The sequence below is a fragment of the Stegostoma tigrinum genome, chromosome 28, assembly GCF_030684315.1.
Source record: "Stegostoma tigrinum isolate sSteTig4 chromosome 28, sSteTig4.hap1, whole genome shotgun sequence".
NCBI lineage: Eukaryota > Metazoa > Chordata > Chondrichthyes > Orectolobiformes > Stegostomatidae > Stegostoma > Stegostoma tigrinum.
In genome coordinates, this window is record NC_081381.1 from 33,341,658 (window position 1) to 33,366,198 (window position 24,541).

Consider the following 24,541-nt stretch of genomic DNA (forward strand, 5'->3'; position numbering starts at 1 on the left):
GTCCCCGCCTCCTGAACCTATCCTTCCTCCCGCCTCAAGCCCTAGTCCCATCTCCTGCCTACCATCCTCATCCCACCCCCTTGACCTGTCCATCCTCCCTGGACCGACCTATCCCCCCCCAACTACACTCACCTTTATTGCCTCTATTCCTGCCTCTTTGACCTGTCTGTCTCCTCTCCACCTATCTTCTCCTCTATCCACCTTCCATCATCGCCACCTCCTCTCCCTATTTATTTCAGGGTCCTCTTCCCCTCCCCCATTTCTGGAGAAGGGTACAGACCCAAAACATCAGTTTTCCTGCTCCTCTGATGCTGCCTGGCCTGTTGTGTTCATCCAGCTCCACGCTGTCTTATCTTGAATGTGTACATCATTCCCTTTTGTTCATTAGTCCTTTATTTATTCACAGGATGAGGATGTTGCTGGATAGGCAGCATTCATTGCCCATCCCTAATCACCCAGAAGGCAGTTAAGAATCAACCACAATGCTGTAGGTCTGGAGTCACATATAGACCAGACCTGGTAAGGATGGCAGTTTCCTTCCCTAAAGGACCTTAGTGAATGAGATGTGTTTTCCTGACAATCAACAATGGTCTCATGGTCGTGATTAGATTATTACTTCCAGATATTTATTGAACTCAAATTCATCAGCTGCGGGGTTTGAACCTGGGTCCCCAGAACATTATCTGGGTCTCTGGATTAACTGTCCAGCAATAATACCACCAGGCCATCGCCTCCCCTATTCTGGGTAAAATAGATGTTGAATTCAGCAGCAATACACATTGTCTCACAAATCTGTCCATCATCCAGCAGAACAGGTCATGGGGAGCATGGTTACCCGCTCCGTGTTGGGTTACTAACACCCATCCTTTAGGAAGACACAGCAAGGTCTGCTCTGCTTCACCTGAGTTCATTCAATGTTGCTTCATGAAAAATGGGGGAAGTAGACGGCATCTGTTTCCGTATTTCCTCCCATACCAACCACGACTGGTGATTGGTTGCAGAGTTTATGTGGGATCCTACTGTGTACAAAATGGATGCCATATTTGGATACAGTTCCCTGGGCCAAAAGAAGCTTGGTGAATATGAAGTGCCTAGGGATGTTTCAGATAAATACATTTTCCCCTGGCTGTGGTGCTGCTGAGGAATCCACATATTGGTGGGGTTCAAAATCCACATAATAAAGGTGGAGGGGAGTGCCTGCACCTTCGTACTAACCCTCACATGCTGTCTGAAGCTTTAAATGGAAACAACTCTGGCTTCAAGATGCTGCAAACATGTTCCCATTGGCAGCTGGAATGAAATCTGGGATAGCCTTTTCAGTAAAATCTAACCGCTGATGGCAAAATCCCAAGCTTGAAGCCTTCCCATTAAGTTTTCAGAGCTGGTGAATAAAGCCTTTCTGCCATATATAAGGTTGTGTGGAGAGAACAACGGTGATAGCGATGTGTGACTGACGAGCAGGTGAGAAATTACTGCCAAGCAGACACTGAATCAATCTCCTGGCAGGTACGGAATCACAGAATAAGAGCAACACTGAGAGAGGCCACATATCAGAGATTTCTGGGGCTGCCGCTGAAATAGTTTAAAACAGTGTGGAGGATCCCAGAGTTTCCATTAATTCAATCACTTCGACAGATTGGAAGTTCAAGAGATAGTGGGAACCGCATATGCTGGAGAACCTGAGATAACAAGGTGCAGAGCTGGATGAACACAGCAGGCCAAGCAGCAGGAAAGCTGACATTTCGGGTATAAACCCTTCTTCAAAAAGTTGGTTTTGAACTCAACAGAATGTGTTCCTTCAACACTATGTGCCAACATAAATTCATTCTTATCAATCGATCCACCTCCTAAAATAGGAAACTTTGATCACGTTTTCCCATTGAATGATATTGCATTTGGAGAGAAATGTCACAAGTTGGTCTGTCACAGGCAGCCATTATCAGCAACATATGAGGATATATAATCAACAAATTGAAAATGACAAGTTCTGCAATTAATCCATACCTCAAATAAAAGCATTATACTGTGGATACTGGAGATCTGGCTTAAAAACAGCAAGTGTTGGAGCAACTCAGCAGATCTGGCATCATCAATAAAGAGAGGCATGGACTTACTGTTTAGAGTAGCAAAAACAGAAGTTGCTGGCAAAACACAGCCGGTCTGGCAGCATCTGTGAAGAAAAAAAATCAAGAGTGCAGTGGCCCTTCCTCAGAACAGACTCAAAACATTAACTCTGACGTTTTCTTCACAGATGCTGCCAAACTTCCTGAGTTTTTCCAGCAACTTCTGTTTTTGTTCCTGATTTACAGCTTTTGGTTTTTAATGTTTTGAGTCTTCAGATTTCCACAGCTCCTGAAGACTAGGGCATTGCCAAAGGCGATAGATGTGAAAACCACCCGATCTCCAAATCTAACCACTGTCACCTGTATCCCTCTCTCCAATAACTATGTGGCTGATGAAGATAAAGGACCAGGGTTAACAAGGAAAAAACTATGACGAGACTGGTGGGGGCTGAGAGTTAGGGTGAATAGGAGTTGGGTTACCTTGGGGAGCGTGACGGGTGATTGGGGATTTCATGGGGTGTGAGAATCGTTGCAACAACAGCATTCGACCAGGAGAGCTGAAGCATTGAACCAGGAGGGCCAGGATGTGTGTTAGCACCCTCCTCAGCCACATTGCAACACATGGAGCTGAGGGTGGGGAGTGAGTGAGTGTCAGCCAGATACATATCCACCTTTGCCCTCTCCTCCTTCCCCAAAAACCTATCCACAAAGCCGGCTTGGAGCGGAAGGAATCTGAGGCTGAGAGACAAACCATTTTGGGAGTGAGACCAGCTTGGAATGTGTACAACCAGGGGCAAGCCAAGGTCTGTGTTAGGTCTAACCCCATCTCCTATGTTCAGACCCTGTTCTCACTCATTTCTATGATGATCAGGAATTAGAACCTTTTTCTCTCTCTCTCACTGTGATTCTTAACTGAAAAGATAACGAAATAGGATATTATTAGATAGCTCTGTCCCTGGACCAATCTGTTAAACTGGAATCACTGATCAATAGAGTAATTATCCAGCTCTCTGGATACAGGTGTCTACCAGCTCACATCTATGTTTGTAATTAATTAGCCCACTGAGCCTACTTGTGCTGCTGGTGATCTCTGCTACGTGAGTCGCTAGCCACTAGGATAAGAGCCCAGGCACCATAAGCAGGCTCACAAAGGGGAAACTGAAATAGGAATCCAGCCTATAATATCCCCCTAATCAATCCCTTCAGAGACAATATTACACATGCCTGGAGCAGGTGGGATTGGATCTTCTGTTTTAGAGTTAGGGGCACTGTCACAAGGGCCTACAATGTTGTTATATAGCACGGGCAGCTATTAGCCTCAAAGACATTCAGTGTTGGCTGTGATGCCATCTGTGGTCAAATAGCCAACCTGTTCCACAGAAAGAGGAAGGGGCCTGGATGGTTACCATAGTGACTGAGGATTTTACACCCAGTTCATTTCTGTTTTATAAACACACACACTAGAAAATTTGTTCAGAGGGGCTGACTTTAAATTCAAATCTCACAGTTTAAAGGCAGTCAGCAGGGTTTTGGGTTATCCTCAGATCACGAACGTCTCTGTGAGACATGTGGTAGGCAGGAAAGAGTGGATGGACAGGTCTCCACTTTTTTCAATTGTTTTGGAGGGTTCTCTGTGGGCAACAGTGCTCCCCTGGGCCTCACGAGGGACCCTATGCCACTCTGGCCCCGATGGCCCCTCTCCCTATTCTCACCTCCCCACCCTCCTGCCAACCCACTGGCCACTCCCCGGAGAGCACCCTCCAGAGGAACTGCTGCAGAATTGGAGACCAGGGATGCTCCGCTTTGAGCCTGAGCTGCAAATCCCCCCTCGATCGGGCCAACGTTCACTCCGCAACACACGGCAGGCAAAGAAACTTTGTCATTCTCCTCACTGTCGTGTGTCAGGGCCTGGTGCCTGTGAAATACCAGCTACCTTGAACTTTCTTACAAACAACGATTACACCTCCAAAATAACTCATCACCAGAGAAGTTGCGTTCGAATAGTGTGAGAGGTGCTACATGAATGCAACTTTGCTTTCTTTGGTTCCTGGGAGAGGTTCCACTGGAAACCCCATGAGCGATTTGCAAACTTGGCTCCACATCGGATTGAATGTGAGTAGGTAGGCTAGGGGATCCTTAACTTTGAAATGATTTATGACGGTGTGACTGGGAAGGTGAAATAGTGGTAATGTGTGGGACTCTCCCATCCACTTGGACTGTAGACTGTGATCACTGTACAAAATAAACCATCACTGGGCCAATGCACAGCTCAGGGTCAAAGTCAAATGAAAAATCATCTTGAAAAAGGCAGTGTTGAAGGGAGTTGACCCCGGGTTTCACTGATCCCTGTACTCAGCGGGTTTTTCTCTACAGCATGAGGCCTAAATTGTGGCTAATGTGCTGTTGAAACGCAAGCACTGAACCGTATGGCAGGATCAGGACTCAGAGTTCCCAGGCCCAATCTACTTCTCGAAAGGCTCGAGGCACAGAACTGTCCGCAATTCCACACCAATTCGCACTACCCTGCTTTAGGCAGGACAAAACAGAGCAGTCCAGGCAACATTCAAATCCACCTCCAAATATGTCCTTACTTCAGTGGAGAAGGATTGGCCCAGCTATGATGTCTGAGGGAAATTTGAGTAATGCTTGGCCTATCTACGGAACATGAATCGCTATCCAATATCCAGTAACAACTTGCACTCGTCTTAGTGCGCCGAACACACAGGAACATTCCAACGGATTCAGGAGAGGGCTACTAAACAAAATTTGAGACTCTGAGGAGTGGGGATTGAAAGCTGGATCATTGAGGCAGTTCTTCAGGCCCATGTTTAAAGAGCAGAGAGGTGGAGTGGTTTAAGGAGGAAATTCCAGAGGTCAAGGCATGTTAGGATGAAGGTAGAACCACCAATGTGGGAGTGATGGGAATTGGGACCAGAATTGGAGGACTGCAGATGTTCAGGAGGTTGCAGGGCTGACTTGGATGGCTTTGAGAGGGAGAGGTGAGGCTGTAGAGAGATGAGAGCACAAGGATGCGAACTTTAAACATGAGGGGAAATGGTGGGGTAGCGGTAATGTCTTAGCACTAGTAATCCAGAACCCAAGGCAAATGTGGTGATAACAAAGTGTGAAGCTGGATGAACACAGCAAGACAAGCAGCATCTTAGGAGCACAAAAGCTAACGTTTTGGGCCTAGACCCTTCATCAGAAAAGGGGGATGGGAAGAGGGTTCTGAAATAAATAGGGAGAGAGGGGGAGGCGGACTGAAGATGGATAGAGGAGAAGATAGGTGGAGAGGAGAGTATAGGTGGGGAGGTAGGGAGGGGATAGGTCAGTCCAGGGAGGACGGACAGGTCAAGGAGATGGCATGAGGTTGGGAGATGGGAAATGGAGGTGCGGCTTGAGGTGGGAGGAGGGGATAGGTGAGAGGAAGAACAGGTTAGGCAGGCGGGGACGAACTGGGCTGGTTTTGGGATGCGGTGGGGGAAGGGGAGATTTTGAAGCTGGTGAAGTCCACATTGATACCATTGGGCTGCAGGGCTCCCAAGTGGAATATGAGTTGCTGTTCCTGCAACCTTTGGGTAGCATCATTGTGGCACTGCAGGAGGCCCATGATGGGCATGTTGTCTAAGGAATGGGAGGGGGAGTTGAAATGGTTCGCAACTGGGAGGTGCAGTTGTTTATTGTGAACCGAGCGGAGGGGTTCTGCAAAGCGGTCCCCAAGCCTCCGCTTGGTTTCCCCAATGTAGAGGTAGCCACACTGGGTACAATGGATGCAGTATACCACATTGGCAGATGTGCAGGTGAACCTCTGCTTAATATGGAAAGTCATCTTGGGGCCTGGGATGGGGGTGAGGGAGGAGGTGTGGGAGCAAGTGTAGCACTTCCTGCGGTTGCAGGGGAAGGTGCCAGGTGTGGTGGGGTTGGAGGGGACAAGGGAGTCACGGAGAGAGTGGTCTCTTTGGAAGGCAGACAAGGGTAGGGATGGAAAAATGTCTTTGGTGGTGGAGTCGGATTGTAGATGGCGGAAGTGTCGGAGGATGATGCGTTGTATCTGGAGGTTGATGGGGTGGTACATGAGGACAAGGGGGATACTCTTTTAGCGGTTATTGCGGGGGTGAGGTGTGAGGGATGAGGTGCGGGAAATGCGGGAGACTCGGTTGAGGGCTTTCTCGACCACTGCCAGGGGAAAGTTGTGGTCCTTGAAGAACGAGGACACCTGGGATGTGTGGGAGTGGAATGTCTCATCCTGGGAGCAGATGCCATGGAGGCAAAGGAATTGGGAATAGGGGATGGAATTTTTGCAGGAAGGTGGGTGGGAGGAGTTGTGGTGGTATGGGTTTGAATACTAATGTGGCATATAGTGCAATGTGAATTTAATAAAAAGCTATCCTAATCACACTGTCAGTTGTGAAAATCCATACGGTTCATTAGTGAACTTTAGGGAAGAAGGGTCTGGTGGTCTTTATCTGATCTGGCTTACATGTGGCCCTCAGTAATGTTGTTTAAACTGCCCTCTGATGGAACTAATTTGCTCCAGTACAATCAGAAATGGGCAAGGATTGCAGGCCCACCCAATGACACCCGTGAACAATTTTTTACATTGCTGGACTGGGAGCCAAGACGAGTGGGACTTGACAGCACACAGAATTGTCCAGCACTGCCACTGATACTGGGGTGAGCAACTGTCCCCTCTTTAAAGATGTGTCAACGTTTAGCTGCAGGAGCCAGGCCACCAAAAGCAGCAGCAACTGAAGTACAGAACAGAGCAGCAAGCAGAACCATGCAGAGGGAGGGTGGCGAACAGGCCATGAGGGAGAGATATTCACAACGGCTGCATTAATTCACTTCCAGTCCCAATGCAATGATGATGTCAACAGTCCTGACTACCTAGTCACCTGTACTGGATGGAGACACACTGATTTATAATGCCCAGGACGCTGAATGCCTTATTTTACACTTTCTGGATATTAGATAGTCATTGCTGGCACTTATGTGCTGCAAATATGACTTGCCACTTGTCAGCCCAAGCCTGGATTTTATCCAGATCTTGTTGCATTTGAACATGGGCTGGTTCACATGTAGATGTGTTCAGGTGTAACAGATCTCACAGCACTAATTTGAAGATCAGAGAATTCTTCTGGTTTTTTGGCAAAGTTTTATTCCTCAATCAGCACCTCAGAAAGGAGATAATATGGTCACTATCACATTGCTGTTTGTGGGAGCTTGCTGTGTGTGAACTGGTGGCTGCACTTCCTACATTACAACAATGGCTACACTTCAAAAGCACATCATTGGCTATAAGGGGCTTTGAAACATCCAGATATTGTGAAAGGTACTAGGTAAACATATGTCTTTTTCTCTATGACTGGTAGATGGAAAAAATTCAACATAGTTAGGAAGGAGAGAAGCATTGAGCTTCAACACACCAGGGAGAGGTAGTGCAGTGAATTTGTCACTGGGCTAGTAATCCAGCCATTCATGCTAACGCTCTGTGGAGGAGTTCGAATACCAGCTATGTGAATTCAAGAAATAGATCTGGAATTAGAAACCAATCTAATAGTGACCATGAAGCAATTTGTTGTTACAAACCCTTCTGGTTTAGGGAAGAGAACCTACCATTTTACTTTGGCCAGATTTACATGTAACTCCATATCTACATCAAAACCCATCTTGTAAACAAATGTCCTTTAGGGAAGGAAACTGCCATCCTACCCTGATCTGGCCTACATGTGACTCCATTCGGCCGAACAGGTCCACACTGCCCCTCTGAAGAGCATCCCACCCAGAACCATTATCCTCCTCCTGATTTCCCATGTCTAACCCACCTAACCTAAGCATCCCTGAACACTGCAGGCATTTTGGCATGGCCAGTCCAGCTAAACTGCACATTTTTAGACTGTGGGAGGAAAGCGGAGCACCCAGAGGAAACTCACACAGACAATGCGGTTGACTTGTAACCGCCCTCTGGGCAATAAATGCTGCCTAGTCAGTAATGCCCTCATCCCGCGAATGAATAAGCAAACCAAAAGTGACCGACTTTTATGTGCCCTTAGAGATGACTCAGTTCTATAGCAAATTGAGAAAGGCAACATATGCTGGGTTCACCAGTGATAGCGGTACAAGGATAAACAGAAAATAAAACACGTCAACAATAAAACAGTAACCAATGAACAGACACTGAAATGTAACTGTAAAGACTCAATATGCAGTTGGCTGGCAGTGTGTGGCATTGTGCACCTCTCCAATGTAGTTACAGTCTGCCAGGCAGCCCTCCACATTACAGCAATACACTTCATCAGGCATTTCACCAACACCCACAGCTTTAACCTGAGGATATCCCTTTCACAGCCTGACAGTGCCCAGTCCTACCTGGCTGGATTGACAATCAAGCTGAGCTCTTCAAAGAGATGGCGCCTGATAATGTGCTTGCTGCTGGGAATTCCTAATGCGGTTGCCATGGCTTCCGAGTTGAAGGTGGGTTCAAGGACGAGCACTGCACCGTGAACACCGCTGTTCAGGAGATTGTCTGCGTACTCCTGTTCGGGACAGAAAGCAAAGCCCAGGTTACTATTGTGTGAAAGGAGTCTTGACCAACAATAAAAGACAATTAAGGCAGAAAAGGGAGGGAGGCACTCCGTCTTATTCAAAAGTGCCCATTTGTACTACGTTCTAAAGACTCTATGTTTAGAGAGACTGTTTATCAAATGTGAACCTGAGCAGACAGCAGGTGAGCTTCTTGGTGACATTTCTGCTCGGTGTGAGTAGCACCGTGGGGAGTGTGGGGTTCTGGAGAGATAATACAGAGCCGCAGCCATGTGAATGCTTGCTACTGGTTGGCTGCGTTTGTAGTAACTCACTTAGCATCCACAAATCCATATTGGTACTCACCCCCTCCCTAACCTCCACTGATAACACGCGGTGGGAAAATGCTCATGGTCACTGTGGGAGGACATAAACTGAGGGTTAGTGGGTTGCCAGTCCAATTTACATCCCCACCCCCTCTCTTTTTTATTCATGTCGCAGGAGACAGACCACAAGATCAGGAAAGTGTGAGGTGCATATGTCCGTTTCTGCCTGTAGCCTGTTCCCATGGCAATACAAGTTGTACGTGTCAGTTCCTGCCTGCAGCCTGTCCCCATGGCAATACGAGGTGTACGTGTCAGTTCCTGCCTGTAGCCTGTCGCCATGGCGATACGAGGTGTGTGTGTCAGTTCCTGCCTGTAGCCTGTCCCCATGGTGATACGAGCTGTACGTGTCAGTTCCTGCCTGTAGCCTGTCCCTATGGTGATACAAACTGTACGTGTCAGTACCTGCCCGCAGCTTGTCCCCATGGCGATACGAGGTGTGTGTGTCAGTTCCTGCCTACCGCCTGTCCCCATGGCGATACGGGGTCTACGTGTCAGTTCCTGCCTGTAGCCTGTCCCCATGGCGATATGAGGTGTATGTGTCAGTTCCTGCCTGCCGCCTGTCCCCATGGTGATACAAGCTGTACGTGTCAGTTCCTGCCTGCAGCCTGTCCCCATGGTGATACAAGCTGTACGTGTCAGTTCCTGCCTGCAGCCTGTCCCCATAGCAATACGAGGTGAACGTGTCAGTTCCTGCCTGCAGCCTGTCCCCATGGCGATACGAGGTGTATGTGTCAGTTCTTGCCTGCAGCCTGTCCCCATGGCGATACGAGGTCTACGTGTCAGTTCTTGCCTGCAGCCTGTCCCCATGGCGATACAAGGTGTACGTGTCAGTTCCCGCCTGCAGCCTGTCCCCATGGCGATACGAGGTCTACGTGTCAGTTCCTGCCTGCAGCCTGTCCCCATGGCGATATGAGATGTATGTGTCAGTTCCTGCCTGCAGCCTGTCCCCATGGCAATACGAGGTGTACGTGTCAGTTCCTGCCTGCAGCCTGTCCCCATGGCAATACGAGGTGTGTGTGTCAGTTCCTGCCTGTAGCCTGTCCCCATGGTGATACGAGCTGGACGTGTCACTTCCTGCCTGTAGCCTGACCCATGGTGATACAAGCTGTACGTGTCAGTTCCTGCCTGTAGCCTGTCCCCATGGCGATACAAGGTGTACGTGTCAGTTCCCGCCTGCAGCCTGTCCCCATGGCGATACAAGTTGTACGTGTCAGTTCCTGCCTGCAGCCTGTCCCCATGGCAATACGAGGTGTACGTGTCAGTTCCTGCCTGTAGCCTGTCGCCATGGCGATACGAAGTGTGTGTGTCAATTCCTGCCTGTAGCCTGTCCCCATGGTGATAAGAGCTGTACGTGTCAGTTCCTGCCTGTAGCCTGTCCCCATGACGATACAAGTAGTACGTGCCAGTTCCTGCCTGCAGCCTGTCCCCATGGCAATACGAGGTGTACGTGTCAGTTCCTGCCTGCAGCCTGTCCCGATGGTGATACGAGGTGTGTGTGTCAGTTCCTGCCTGTAGCCTGTCCCCATGGTGATACAAGCTGTACGTGTCAGTTCCTGCCTGCAGCCTGTCCCCATGGTGATACAAGCTGTACGTGTCAGTTCCTGCCTGCAGCCTGTCCCCATAGCAATACGAGGTGAACGTGTCAGTTCCTGCCTGCAGCCTGTCCCCATGGCGATACAAGTTGTACGTGTCAGTTCCTGCCTGCAGCCTGTCCCCATGGCAATACGAGGTGTACGTGTCAGTTCCTGCCTGTAGCCTGTCGCCATGGCGATACGAAGTGTGTGTGTCAATTCCTGCCTGTAGCCTGTCCCCATGGTGATAAGAGCTGTACGTGTCAGTTCCTGCCTGTAGCCTGTCCCCATGACGATACAAGTAGTACGTGCCAGTTCCTGCCTGCAGCCTGTCCCCATGGCAATACGAGGTGTACGTGTCAGTTCCTGCCTGCAGCCTGTCCCGATGGTGATACGAGGTGTGTGTGTCAGTTCCTGCCTGTAGCCTGTCCCCATGGTGAAACGAGCTGTACGTGTCAGTTCCTGCCTGTAGCCTGTCCCCATGGTGATACAAGCTGTACGTGTCAGTTCCTGTCTGCAGCCTGTCCCCATGGTGATACAAGGTGTACGTGTCAGTTCCCGCCTGCAGCCTGTCCCCATGACGATACAAGTTGTACGTGTCAGTTCCTGCCTGCAGCCTGTCCCCATGGTGATATGAGGTGTATGTGTCAGTTCCCGCCTGCAGCCTGTCCCCAGGGCAATATGAGGTCTACGTGTCAGTTCCTGCCTGCAGCCTGTCCCCATGGCAATACGAGGTGTACGTGTCAGTTCCTGCCTGCAGCCTGTCCCCATGGCGATACAAGTTGTATGTGTCAGTTCCTGCCTGCAGCCTGTCCCCATGGTGATACGAGGTGTGTGTGTCAGTTCCTGCCTGTAGCCTGTCCCCATGGTGATACGAGCTGTACGTGTTTGTTCCTGCCTGTAGCCTGTCCCCATGGTGATACAAGCTGTACGTGTCAGTTCCTGTCTGCAGCCTGTCGCCATGGTGATACAAGGTGTACACGTCAGTTCCTGCCTGCAGCCTGTCCCCATGGTGATACAAGCTGTACATGTCAGTTCCTGCCTGTAGCCTGTCCCCATGGCCATACGAGCTGTATGTGTCAGTTCCTGTCTGCAGCCTGTCCCCATGGCGATACGAGGTGTACATGTCAGTTCCTGCCTGCAGCCTGTCCCCATGGCGATACAAGGTGTACGTGTCAGTTCCCGCCTGCAGCCTGTCCCCATGACGATACAAGTTGTACATGTCAGTTCCTGCCTGCAGCCTGTCCCCATGGCGATATGAGGTGTATGTGTCAGTTCCTGCCTGCAGCCTGTCCCCAGGGCAATATGAGGTGGACGTGTCAGTTCCTGCCTGCAGCCTGTCCCCATGGCGATACAAGGTGTGTGTGTCAGTTCCTGCCTGTAGCCTGTCCCCATGGCGATACAAGGTGTACGTGTCAGTTCCTGCCTGCAGCCTGTCCCCATGTCGATACAAGGTGTACGTGTCAGTTCCTGCATGCAGCCTGTCCCCATGACGATACAAGTAGTACGTGCCAGTTCCTGCCTGCAGCCTGTCCCCATGGCAATACGAGGTGTACGTGTCAGTTCCTGCCTGCAGCCTGTCCCCATGGTGATACGAGGTGTGTGTCAGTTGCTGCCTGTAGCCTGTCCCCATGGTAATACGAGCTGTACGTGCCAGTTCCTGCCTGTAGCCTGTCCCCATGGTGATACAAGGTGTACATGTCAGTTCCTGCCTGTAGCCTGTCCCCATGGCAATACGAGGTGTGTGTGTCAGTTCCTGTCTGCAGCCTATCCCCATGGTGATACAAGGTGTACACGTCAGTTCCTGCCTGCAGCCTGTCCCCATGGTGATACAAGCTGTACATGTCAGTTCCTGCCTGTAGCCTGTCCCCATGGCGATACGAGCTGTACGTGTCAGTTGCTGTCTGCAGCCTGTCCCCATGGCGATACGAAGTGTACATGTCAGTTCCTGCCTGCAGCCTGTCCCCATGGCGATATGAGGTGTATGTGTCAGTTCCTGCCTGCAGCCTGTCCCCATGGTGATACAAGGTGTACGTGTCAGTTCCCGCCTGCAGCCTGTCCCCATGACGATACAAGTTGTACGTGTCAGTTCCTGCCTGCAGCCTGTCCCCATGGCGATATGAGGTGTATGTGTCAGTTCCTGCCTGCAGCCTGTCCCCAGGGCAATACGAGGTGTACGTGTCAGTTCCTGCCTGCAGCCTGTCCCCATGGCAATACGAGGTGTACGTGTCAGTTCCTGCCTGCAGCCTGTCCCCATGGCGATACAAGGTGTGTGTGTCAGTTCCTGCCTGTAGCCTGTCCCCATGGCGATACAAGGTGTACGTGTCAGTTCCCGCCTGCAGCCTGTCCCCATGGCGATACAAGCTGTATGTGTCAGTTCCTGCCTGCAGCCTGTCCCCATGGCGATATGAGGTGTACGTGTCAGTTCCTGCCTGCAGCCTGTCCCCATGGCGATACAAGGTGTACGTGTCAGTTCCTGCATGCAGCCTGTCCCCATGACGATACAAGTAGTACGTGCCAGTTCCTGCCTGCAGCCTGTCCCCATGGCGATATGAGGTGTGTGTGTCAGTTCATGCCTGTTGCCTGTCCCCGTGATGATACGAGCTGTACGTGTCAGTTCCTGCCTGTAGCCTGTCCCCATGGTGATACGAGCTGTACCTGTCACTTCCTGCCTGTAGCCTGTCCCCATGGTGATACAAGGTGTAGGTGTCAGTTCCTGCCTGCAGCCTGTCCCCATGGCAATACAAGGCTCAGGCAGACTGCTGGAGGAGGCCGCTGGTCTTCTGGGGAAAGACAGACTGGAAGGAGGCATTTAAGGCGCCTGGAGAACTTTCCGGTCGATCTTCCAGCCACACAGCTATTCAGTAGTCATGTGGAGTATAGGAGCCCCATAGAGCGAGGATGGTCACATCTCCTCACTTTTTCCCGCACCTTGTCGGTTTTATTCAGAAGGTTTGAGCTTTGCTCCAGCCAGCAAGACATGTGAAGGAGCAGTGCACCATCAGGAGTGTTATCACTCAAAGAGCTAAGGCCCTGCATGTTTATTCCCACGATGTGGACTTTCTCCTAGCATACTTTGGAGAAGGCAGGGATTATCCTCATGCCTCTGGCCAATGTTGCTGCTCCATCAAGCAAAGCCATCCAAACCTTATAATGAGAAATTAAAATGCTGCATATTGAATGTGGAGTCGATGGGCTGAACGGCGTGCTTCCCCACTGTAGGGATTCTACGATTCTAAATGCAAGTCTGGTTTGTCATCGAGAGAAAATATAGATCCTCAGCCATCATAACATTTAGAAGAGGAGGTCCTTAGCTTTCAGCAAGGATAATACTTCTGGAGGTGTTAACAACAACAGTTTTCATTTCTAGAATCACAGAATCCCTACAGTGTGGAGAGAGGCCATTTGGCCCAACAAGTCCATGCTGCCCCTTTGAAGAGCATCCCACCCGGAACCATTATTCTACTCCTGATTTCCCCTGTCTAACCCAAGCATCCCTGAACACTATGGGCAATTTAGCATGGCCAGTCCACCTAAACTGCACATCTTTGGACTGTGGGAGGAAACTGGAGCACCCGGAGGAAACTCGCACAGACACATGGGGAATGTGCAAACTCCACACAGACAGTCGTCCTAGGCTGGAATTGAACCTGAGTCCCTGGCGCTGTGAAGGAGCAGTGCTAACCACTGAGCCACTGTGCCGCCCCAAACTCAGGTACACTGTAAGTGTACACTTTAAGTAAATGTTCTAAGGTATGAGCAGGCACAATTTGACACCAAGCCACATTAGGAGATATTAGGACATCTGACCAGAGCATGTTGCATGTTTATTCATGGGATGTGGGCATCACTGGCTAAACCGGCATTTATTGCCCATCCTATTTGCCCTTGAAAAGGTGGTAGTGAGCTGCCTTCACAAATTTAGTATGTAGGTACACCCAAGGTTTTGCTCTAAACCCTGTTGAAGGAGTTTTAAAATGATGCTGAGGGGGAGAAGAAACATGTAGGGATGTAGAGACATTGCATGGTGTCATTCCACCCAAAACCCCAATAAATTGGCTTTAGATTTCCGAGTTGAACCATGGAAGTAAATGTTGCATAATTTGCTTCCATTACCTTTGCAGTCGCACACCATGCCCAACCAAATAGGAGAGTAGGTAACACACATTCCCTTCCACTTCTGTGATCTTGCTGAGGTCATGGTGAGACCTTGGTGAGCTCTTGTGAGATAATGGTGAGCTCTTGGGGAGATCATGGTGAGCTCTTGGTGAGATAATGGTGAGCTCTTGGGGAGATAATAGTGAGCTCTTGGTGAGATAATGGTGAGCTCTTGGGGAGATAATAGTGAGCTCTTGGTGAGATAATGGTGAGCTCTTGGTGAGATAAGGGTGAGCTCTTGGTGAAATAAGGATGAGCTCTTGGGGAGATAAGGGTGAGCTCTTCGTGAGATCTTGGAGAGGTCTTGGGGAGATCTCGCTGAGATAGGGGACAATCCTGTTCTAACTATTGTAGCAGACCTGCTCATCTTGCTTTGCATTTGTTGCTGGCAGAATCCTTCTCTGCACTAATGAGCTGCTAATTTAATTGCTCCACTGTTGATGACAATGCCTTCAGTTGCCTAGTTTCCAAGTTCTGGAATTCCCTCTCATATCTCACCACCTTTTTCCCTGCACACTTGCCTCCTTTGAGGTGCACTTTAAACAGACCTCTTCGAATAAACCTTTGCTCATTTAACCAAATTCCTCCTTCTGTGGTTCATATCCTATGTTATAACGCTCCTGTGATGAACCTTTGGACATTTTGTCGCATTGAAGGTGCTACATAAAAGTAAGGTGCTGTTGTTGGCTATCTAAAGAATTTGTCTATGGATGAAACTGGGCACTATGTAAATGTAGCACATTGCTTTATTTGTTAGAGACTGAAACGAGTGAACAGTTAAAAAAATATTGAGCGAAGGCTGGAGCCAGGCCCACAGCCTGGGGTTACCACCTCTCCAGTACTTCTCCGGGGCTAATGGGAATTCAAGGGAAATATTATGGAAGCCACTGGGGCCCAACCCAGAAGGAAGCAAAAAAATACCAGGGGCACCATGTGTGTGCTTTTATAAAATAAATTTCTTTGGATATTTTCATTTTTAGTTAAGACGGTATCGGAGGTGTTTGACCTACAGTGAAGAGCCTTGTTAATGATAATGAAGAACTTGTTTGCTCCCAGTGTTGGTGCAGGATTCTGCCATGACATTGGACGGCCAGGCAATGCCATGAGAAGACTATGGGTGAGGGGCAGTGTGAGGTAGCAGAAACCTCCAGAGACTGTTGGCGCCCAAAGCTGGCATCCAAACCGCTGGATGCAGGAGACAGGAAGTCAACACCGTCGCCCCCTAATATGACCGCCCACACATCACAGTTTCACAAGTGCAGGCCTTGCATTACAGCTCCTCCTCAGAAGCCAGCATCAAGGTAAACTGCTCAAGGTGGCTGTGTGGGGATCTCCATCCGGATGGGCAGGGCACCAGTGATGCCATCTACACACTAATGGGTACAAGGGTCCAGCCTGTTTCTGGTGGTGTCTGGCTGGGAAGACTTCAAACCTCTGCCTGACTATTGGAACAGACGCCAAAGCAGTGATAAGTTGATGAGCTGAATGGCCATTCCATTTCAGTGCCTCACCTTTGAGCACAAACGCACCGTTAGCAAGATGTAACTTAGAGTCATCGAGGTCTACAGTATGGAAACAGGCCCTTCAGCCCAACTTACCCATGCTACCCAGTTTTCATAAATAAACAAGTCCCATTTGTCCGCATTTGATTCATATCCCTCCATACCTGTCCCAACCTCTCTAAATGTTTCTTGCATGACAAAATCATACTCGTCTTCACCATTACCTGTTTCAGACGCTCACCAGCCTCTGTGTGAAAAAACTACCCGTCTGCACCCTTTTGTGTCTCTCCCCACTCACCTTAAGCCTAGGCCCTCTAATTATAGACTCCACAACCCTGGGGAAAAGCTGTCCATTATCTCCCTCAAATACTCCTCTGATGATTTTATAGACCTCCGTAAGGTCACCCCTCAGTCTCCTATGCTTCGGGGAAAGCAGTCCCAGCCTTTCCTTATATCTCAAACCTTCCTGTCCAAACAGCTTCCGAGTTACTCTTTTCTGCACCCGTTCAAGTTTAAAGTGGAAAGGGCGCCTGGGACGCGTTGCCAGTGGATGTGGTAGATGCAGACACGTTAGTGTCTTTTAAGATGTATCTTGACAGGTACATAGATGGGCAGGGAGGAAAGGGATACAGATCCTTAGAAAATAGATGATAGGCTTAGGCAGAGGTTCTCGATCGGCACAGGCTTGAAGGGCCTGTTCCTGTGCTATCATTTTCTTTGTTCTTTTGTTCTCTTTAATAATATCCTTTCTACAATAGGGTGACTGGCATTTGCTCTCAGTCTATTCCCTTACACCGAGTTGTTATCCTAGCGCAGGCCTGCATAGCAGAGAGCAGTGATGATGACATGTCACGATGACTTATTCTGCTGGAATATCTGGGAGAGCCTACCTTCAGATCAATCTCCCTGACCCACTTAATGACCCGTTGGTTGGTCCATACTAGAGGATCCACATTGTGATTTTCACACCAGGCTCTTCTTTCATGTAAAATCTGTAATTGAGGAGAGAAATTAATCACCTTCAGACACTGGGTACCCAAATCAATACTGTGGCACTCTCATTGAAGTGTTTCATCTGGTCATCGTAGTGCCACAGAGAAAACCTATTTGCTTTGGTCGCTGAAAATTTTAAGCCTAAAACTAACAAATGGTTGAATTTGAAATTCATTTAAAGAAAATCGGGAATAAAGACATTTCGGGGGGACACAGGGAAGCATTCCTTCACATTAAGGGTGTGGAAATCTGGAAGTCTTCCTCAAAACACTGTTGATGCTGCAGAGGATCAAAGGGAAATTTCAAGACTAAAGTTAATAGATTTATGTTAAGCAACTCTGCTAAGAGATTCCAAGCGCACAAATTGAGTCCTAAAGCAAATCATGATCTAATTGGTTTAATGTTTTGAATCTTCTTCAGAACTGAAGAACTTCTAAGAGGAGCCATGCTGGACTCGAAATGTTAATTCCTATTCTTCTCCCTCCTGACCTGTTGAATTTCTCCAGTAGCCGCTATGGTTTTTTTTAAGATTTCCAGCATTTGCATTATGACGTGATTTAATTGAATGGTGGAAGACCATTGATGGGCTGAATGGCCTACTCCTACACTGGTGTTTCTAATCCTTGTCATTGGAGGCAGAGACAGGCAGCAAGAAATGCTGGCCCAGCAGTTGTAGGAATGGTTGGGGAGGCGACGGCCTGGTGGTATTATTGCTGGATTGTTAATCCAGAAACCCAGATAATGTTCTGAAAATCCTGGGTTCTAATCCTGCCATAACAGATGGTGATATTTGAATTCATTTAAAGAAAATCCAGAATAAAGATTCTAATGATGACCATGAATCCATTGTCAATTGTTGGAAACCCTATGTGGTTCACTAACGCCCTTTAGGGAAGGAAACTGCCATCCTTACCTGGTCTGGCCTACATGTGACTCCAGACCCACAGCAATATGGTTGACTCTTGACTGCCCTCTGGGCAGTTAGGGATGGGCAATAAATGCTGCCTGGCCGGTAATGCCTTCATCCCACGAATGAATAAAAAAGTCAACATTTTGGTGAAAGACAATGGTGACAAGTCAAGAATGAGAGTATTAACTCATCTGATGAAGGGTCTAGGCCCGAAACGTCAGCTTCCCTTCTCCTAACATGCTGCTTGGCCTGCTGTGTTCATCCAGCCCCACACCTTGTTTCCTTGTCCAGTTCTCTGGAATGTTCTGTCCCGGCTTCCTATCACTGCAGGTCGGACACTGCTGTGTGAGTTTGACTTTGGCACTGTCTGGAACATGGCCAGTTCTCCAGTTAAGTGGGTAAATAAAAACCAGTAAGTATTGTACCTTGTCAATGACCTTATTCCTCCTTTGTGACAATCTTCAATTTTAATACCAAACAAATCCTTCAGTGTATGATGACAAGAGCTGTATGTAAAGAAGTGGGTCAACTTTTGAAACAAATAAATTGTGTCTGTTCATCAAAAAGACTTGGAAAAGTCATGTGATATTCAGAGCATGGATGTGGGTTTGTATAGTTTTGGTTATTTAATTCCAAGCTAGAATTCCATCACTTTACCTCCTCCAAGGTTTGCCTAAATACCTATAAATGTTCTCTTGCTGAAGGCAAATGCTCTCTCTTTTATATTGTTTCAACTAAATGTGTTTTCTCCCTTGAATATTCATTCATTTCTTTCTTGACTTCTCAGTGGGGCCTCTTTTCAGCCGCGCCTGGATTCCTGGCCATGAGTCAGGTGTGCAGAGTTAGAACTCCTGGCTTCACAAAGCCAACATTTACAAATGGATTCAGAGATAGTAGGAACTGCCAATGCTGGAGAATCCGAGATTACAAGGTGTTGGGCTGGATGAACACAGCAGGTCCAGCAGCATCAGAGGAGCAGACATTTCGGGTCTGCCTGATCCTGGTCCCTGATCGGGGTGGGGGGGGGGTGGGGGAGCGGTGGTTGCAGATCCTTAGTTAGTGAGGAGGATAGAATGGTTGGGTACAGAATTGGAGTTTGTAGCCCTTGAGCCATCAAAGAATGGGCTGGCAGTCACCTCGCATGTTTCAGGGCTTCAGGAAGATTGTAGGTGCCATCGTAATGTTGAGAACGTGGTAGCCAATTTATGCACGGCAAGCTCCAACAGCCTGTACAATATGATAAATACCAGAGAATCCAGTGTTGGTTGGTTGTTAAATATTTTTCAGGTCAGTGGGGACAACTGCCTTGCTTTTCTTTGTGACATTGCCAATGGGATTTTTCTTTAATGTACCAACCCGAGAGGGACGACAGTACTCCGGTCTAACAGCTTATTCTGACCGTGTAGCACTCCCTGCATGTGGCACATCAGCCTTGATGATGTGAAGTGGGAACTTTTTGATTCAGAGATGACCATATTACCCACTGAACCACGGCTGGCACCATCACCAGCCCTGTCACTCTGTACAGCTATGGTCTGTCTGATGCTTTGTGTGTCTCCCGGGGAGCTGTCATCGCACAATCCATCCCAGCAAGAACAAACACCACCTCCTTGCTGAGCAGAGGTGCACTCAGACTAATAAAACTCGGATCAAGAACAGATTAAATAAAAACAAGTTTCCACCTCAAGTTAAATTCGACAATTCAAGCTCCGTGAAACCTGTAAATCCCCCAGCTGTCACAGCCTACAACTAGAGTGACTCACTGACTAAACATCACTAATGCAGCAATCTGCTTCACTGCGCTCCACATCCTGGAATGTTCATTGTACACCAAACAATACCATAATTACAGTGTTTAGAGTTTGCACATAAGCTGTATGCCAGTTCTCAGGGATTTGTCAGAGATGACCTTGCCTGCTATTGTGTGATGTGACTGAGGAGCTGAAGGGTTTATAACAGCCATGAGGTTTCCATGTATAAATTGACGATCCTTTTGGATTCAATCAAAACACTTTAGTTTGGCACAGGAGTCAGAGAGAGTGTCTGATGATGGCTTTCCTGGGAGATGGTGTCTGAGCCCCACTTCCCGGCAAGGTAGCAGCACAGACACTCGAGTTGCATTGAGGGACCAGAACAGTCCGCAGTAGAGTGGAGAAGCTATTGGATCAGGGAGTGAGGAACAGAAGCAGGGCAACCAACGTCCTGTACCACAGCAGCTTCTTTCAAACAGTGATCCATTCAGTCAGTACAACGTGTCTCTTCAAATATTGATCAAATGCCTTTTTTTAACATTACTAACATACCTGCTGCTGTGGCTCTTTCATGCACTGTATTCTAGATCAGAGCCTCTCGTCTCTAGGTATTTTTCCATATACTATACCATATATTTAAACAGTATTCTAAAGGCACACACACACACACACACACACGCATGCACGCACGCACGCACACACACACACACACACACACAAACACACACAGACACACATACACACACAGACACACATACACACACACATAGACACACACACACACACACACACACACAAAAACACACACAGACGCACATACACAACACAAAAACACACACAGACACACATTGATACAGACACACACGCAGACACGCATGCGCACACACACACACACACACACACACACACATAGACAGACACACAAACACACACACACAAACAGACACACACACACAGACACACACAGCTACACACACAGACACACACACACACACACACAGACACGTCACCTCTCTATCGAAATCCCACTGTCGGAATAGCTCAATGGCGAGCAGGAGACTGATCTGGTGAAATTTCTTCGACACGTTCAAGTACTTCTCCAGATCCCGCTTTGTCAGAGAGTTCAGCACTCGGCCATCAACGAGGTGGTTGTGGAAAGCCTGGGAATACTGCAGGAGGCCCACATCATTCAGCCATGCCTTCGCCACCCAATGGTGGTCCAGCTCGGAGGCTTTGGACAACCTGCAGAGACAGTAACCAGTGCAGATAGAAATGCTGTCAGCTTTGCTGCAGTTACCACCAGATATAGACGTTACATTTACTTTCTCATGGGGCATGGTTACAACGGCAAAGATATCCGGTGAGGCATATCTCCAATAGCAAGTGCAGGTCAAAGGTCATCAGGAACTGTGCCCCTGAAACACATTGCACATGTTGGGTGGTTCCTGGGGTTGGTAATGTCCCTTCAATGAGACCTTAGTGCCTGTTTTGTTAAGACCTTGACCATTAGTGATATGGGAAAAGAAGGAGAGGTGGCGCCATGAGCTATTTTGCATCTGGCGTAAATTTACTTTTCATTGTTTATTTTTCCGACCTTTAATAGTTTGTCTTAGCTTCAGGTAATATTCAGGATTTACTTAATCTCCATGTAGTATTTTTGTTGATGTTTACCAGTCCCCAATACCAGCCTTCACGCTACACAAAGGAGCAACGATCAGTCCAGCAATGAGTTTCTGCTATCTTTAGCAGGACCCGGGAAGTACTTGGGAAAGGCTGAGGTATAACCTGAAGGTCTCTGCTCACCCCTTCCCGTTTTCAGCTTCCCGATAGTCCTCAATCGCCAGTCGGAGTTTCCGTCGGTGCATCGTGCTGTTTACTCCCAGGCCCAACTCCAAATCATCGTCATTCAGGCTCAGCAAGACCTGCCAGAGGAAGGAGGGAAGGTTAGAATGGGTACTGCATCCTGTGGCCCAGAGGGGAACATGCATGGACTGTTCTACTGCAGGGCTACTGTAAATCATGGACTGGGCTCTGCAGTGGATCATAGACTGGGGTTTACAGTAGATCATGGATTTGGCTCTACAATAGATCACGGACTGAGTTCTGCAGTATATCTTGGACTGGGTTCTGGGTTGGTTCATAAGTTTGTAGATGATGCAAAGATCGGTGCAGTTATGGATAGTGTAGAAGGTTGTCAAATGATACAGCAGGATATAGATCATTTACAGATATGGAGAAATGGCAGATGGAGTTTAATCCAGGCAACTGTGAGGTGTTGCGCACTGTGAGATAAAATGTTAAGAAAAAGTATACAGTTAATGGCAGGACCCTGAGCAGCATTGATGTACAGAGGGATCTTGGGGTTCAAGTCCATAGCTCCCTAAAAGTGGCCACACAAGTACACAGGGTGGTAAAGATGGCATCTGGCATGCTTGACTTTATTTGTTGGAGAATTGAGTACAAGAGCCAGAATGTCATGTTGCAGCTTTAAAAAACTTTGGTTAGGCCTCACTTAGAGTATTGCATTCAGTTCTGGTCGCCACATTACAGGATGGATGTGGAGGCTTTGGAGAGGGTACAGAAGAGATTGCTGCCTGGATTAGAGATAATGAGCTAAAAGGAGAGGCTAGAAAAACTTGGGTTGTTTTCTCTGGAGCGGAAGAGGCTGAGGGAAGACTTGATAGAAGTCTATAAAATTATGAGATGCATAGATAGGGTTGCCGTCAGAATCTTTTTCCCAGGGTTGAAATGTTCAGTACTAGGGAGCATGCATTTAAGGTTAAAGGAAGAGAATTTAAAGGAGATGTGGGGTGCAAGTTTTTACACAAAGAGTAGTAGGAGTGTGGAATTTGCTGTCAGGGATAGTGATGGAGGCAGATACGCTAGGGGCATTTAAGAGACTTTTAGATAAACCAATGAAGGAAGGAATGGAGGGATATGGACAGGATAGAAGGGATTGGTTTAATTTGCTGTCATGTTTAGCACAACATCGTAGGCCAAAGGGCCTCTTCCTGTGCTCAACAGATCTCTGTGCTATGTTCTATGCAGTAGATCACAGATTGGGTTCTGCAGCAGATCTTGGATTGGACTCTGTAGCAGATCTCAGACTGGGGTCCACGCTGAAGCCTAGATACAGCAACAGGGAAGGCCAGGACTGGGTCTGTTGGCGGGATTTTAAGTTTCAGGCCTAGCTAATCAGTAGGAGTCAGAACTTTAAATCCAGGAAGTTGGAGCGAGCCAGGGTTTTGGGATCAGGGAGAATGCCTTATTTTAAAATGGTGTAGGGGTTTGATTTAATTAATTAATCTGGATAAACGAGTTGAAAAATATAGCTCACCAGCACAGAGTAAGTAGTGTGATTCCTTCATTATCCATCAATTTATCTTCGCCAATGGACCCAGTGTGTGCCCACCTAACTGTGGCCTTACAGCATTGAAGCGTAGGGGGAGATCCTTTACTAAAATGTACACTAAGCATGAAATTGCAGTAGTGCACTCTGTACCTGAGCAGGGAGGTAAGGATCATATGCTGCTCGTTAGATGATCCTGGTCGATTTGAGTTCCTCTACACAGACCAGGTGCATATTGCTATGAATTATTTTTGAAGTGACTCTGAACAGAAAGCGTTGGGGGCATTTGCCGTGGATTGCACAGCGCAGCTGAAGTGACACACAGTCCCCACCAGGTGGCTCCCACGCTGCGGTTTGTCACCTTGTTTCCCACAACCAGATGTGACTGAAGAATCAATACATAGCACAACAATTTGAACCGTTTATAGAACATAGAACATAGAACAGTACAGCACAGTACAGGCCCTTCAGCCCTCAATGTTGTGCTGACCTATTATCCTACTAAGATCAATCCACCCTGAATACGCTACATTTACTATCCTCCATGTGCCTATCCAAGAGTCGCTTAAAAGTCTCTAAAGTATCTGACTCCACTACCACTGCTGACAGCGCATTCCACATGCCCACCACTCACTGTGTAAAGAACCTACCTCCTGAAACCTTCCCTATACTTTCCTCCAATCACCTTCTAATTATGCTCCCTCGTAATATTCATTTCTGCCCTGGGAAAAAGTCTCTGACTATCCACTCTATCCATGCCTCTCATCACCTTGTACACCTCTATCGAGTCACCTCTCATCCTTCCTCGCTCCAATGAAAAAGCCCTTGAAGGACCAAATGGGCTTTTGCTGCTCCCAATGCTTTTAATTGAATAAATATTACAAATTTGCACACATCTAATTTTGAAAAGGCAACTTAAAATCCTACTTTGTTGCCATTGTGTTGCCTTGCCTTTCTCTATATTGTCATTTCTAATTTAAAATCTTCTAATCTACATAAAATACAAGACATTTTAGAACAATTTGCTAGAATTAATTACTTTTATTGCAATAATTTAAATGATCAGTATTTTATACTGACCAACAGAAGAACTTAGGTTGTGGAATGCTGATAAAAATGATTGGATGGGGGCTGTTGCGGCTCACCAGTAATATCCCTGGACCAGGAGGCCCCAGTTCAAGTCTCACCTGCTGCAGAAAAAAATACTTATTAAGAGATTCTGATTTTGAATTTCCTGATTATTATACTTCTAATATTTGTTTATGAATGATTATACGTATGATAACACTGAGCATGCTTTAAATAGCAGCTGACAGTGGCTGGAAATAGCAGGAGG

At 47.8% G+C, this 24,541-nt stretch overlaps 1 protein-coding gene across 6 annotated transcripts in view; it reads right to left on the bottom strand.

Annotated features, from left to right (window-relative positions):
• Nucleotides 1-24,541, bottom strand: part of LOC125466570 (kazrin-like) — a 607,575-nt gene that overhangs the window by 51,935 nt on the left and 531,099 nt on the right. For all 6 annotated transcript variants that reach the window (XM_048561207.2, XM_048561206.2, XM_048561210.2 and 3 more), the window contains 4 exons: nt 21,660-21,778; nt 20,867-21,098; nt 17,093-17,194; nt 8,433-8,599 (listed from right to left, as the gene is read on the bottom strand). In XM_048561207.2, the coding sequence (XP_048417164.1) occupies nt 8,433-8,599; nt 17,093-17,194; nt 20,867-21,098; nt 21,660-21,778 (620 nt within the window). The remainder of the gene's footprint in view (nt 1-8,432; nt 8,600-17,092; nt 17,195-20,866; nt 21,099-21,659; nt 21,779-24,541) is intronic.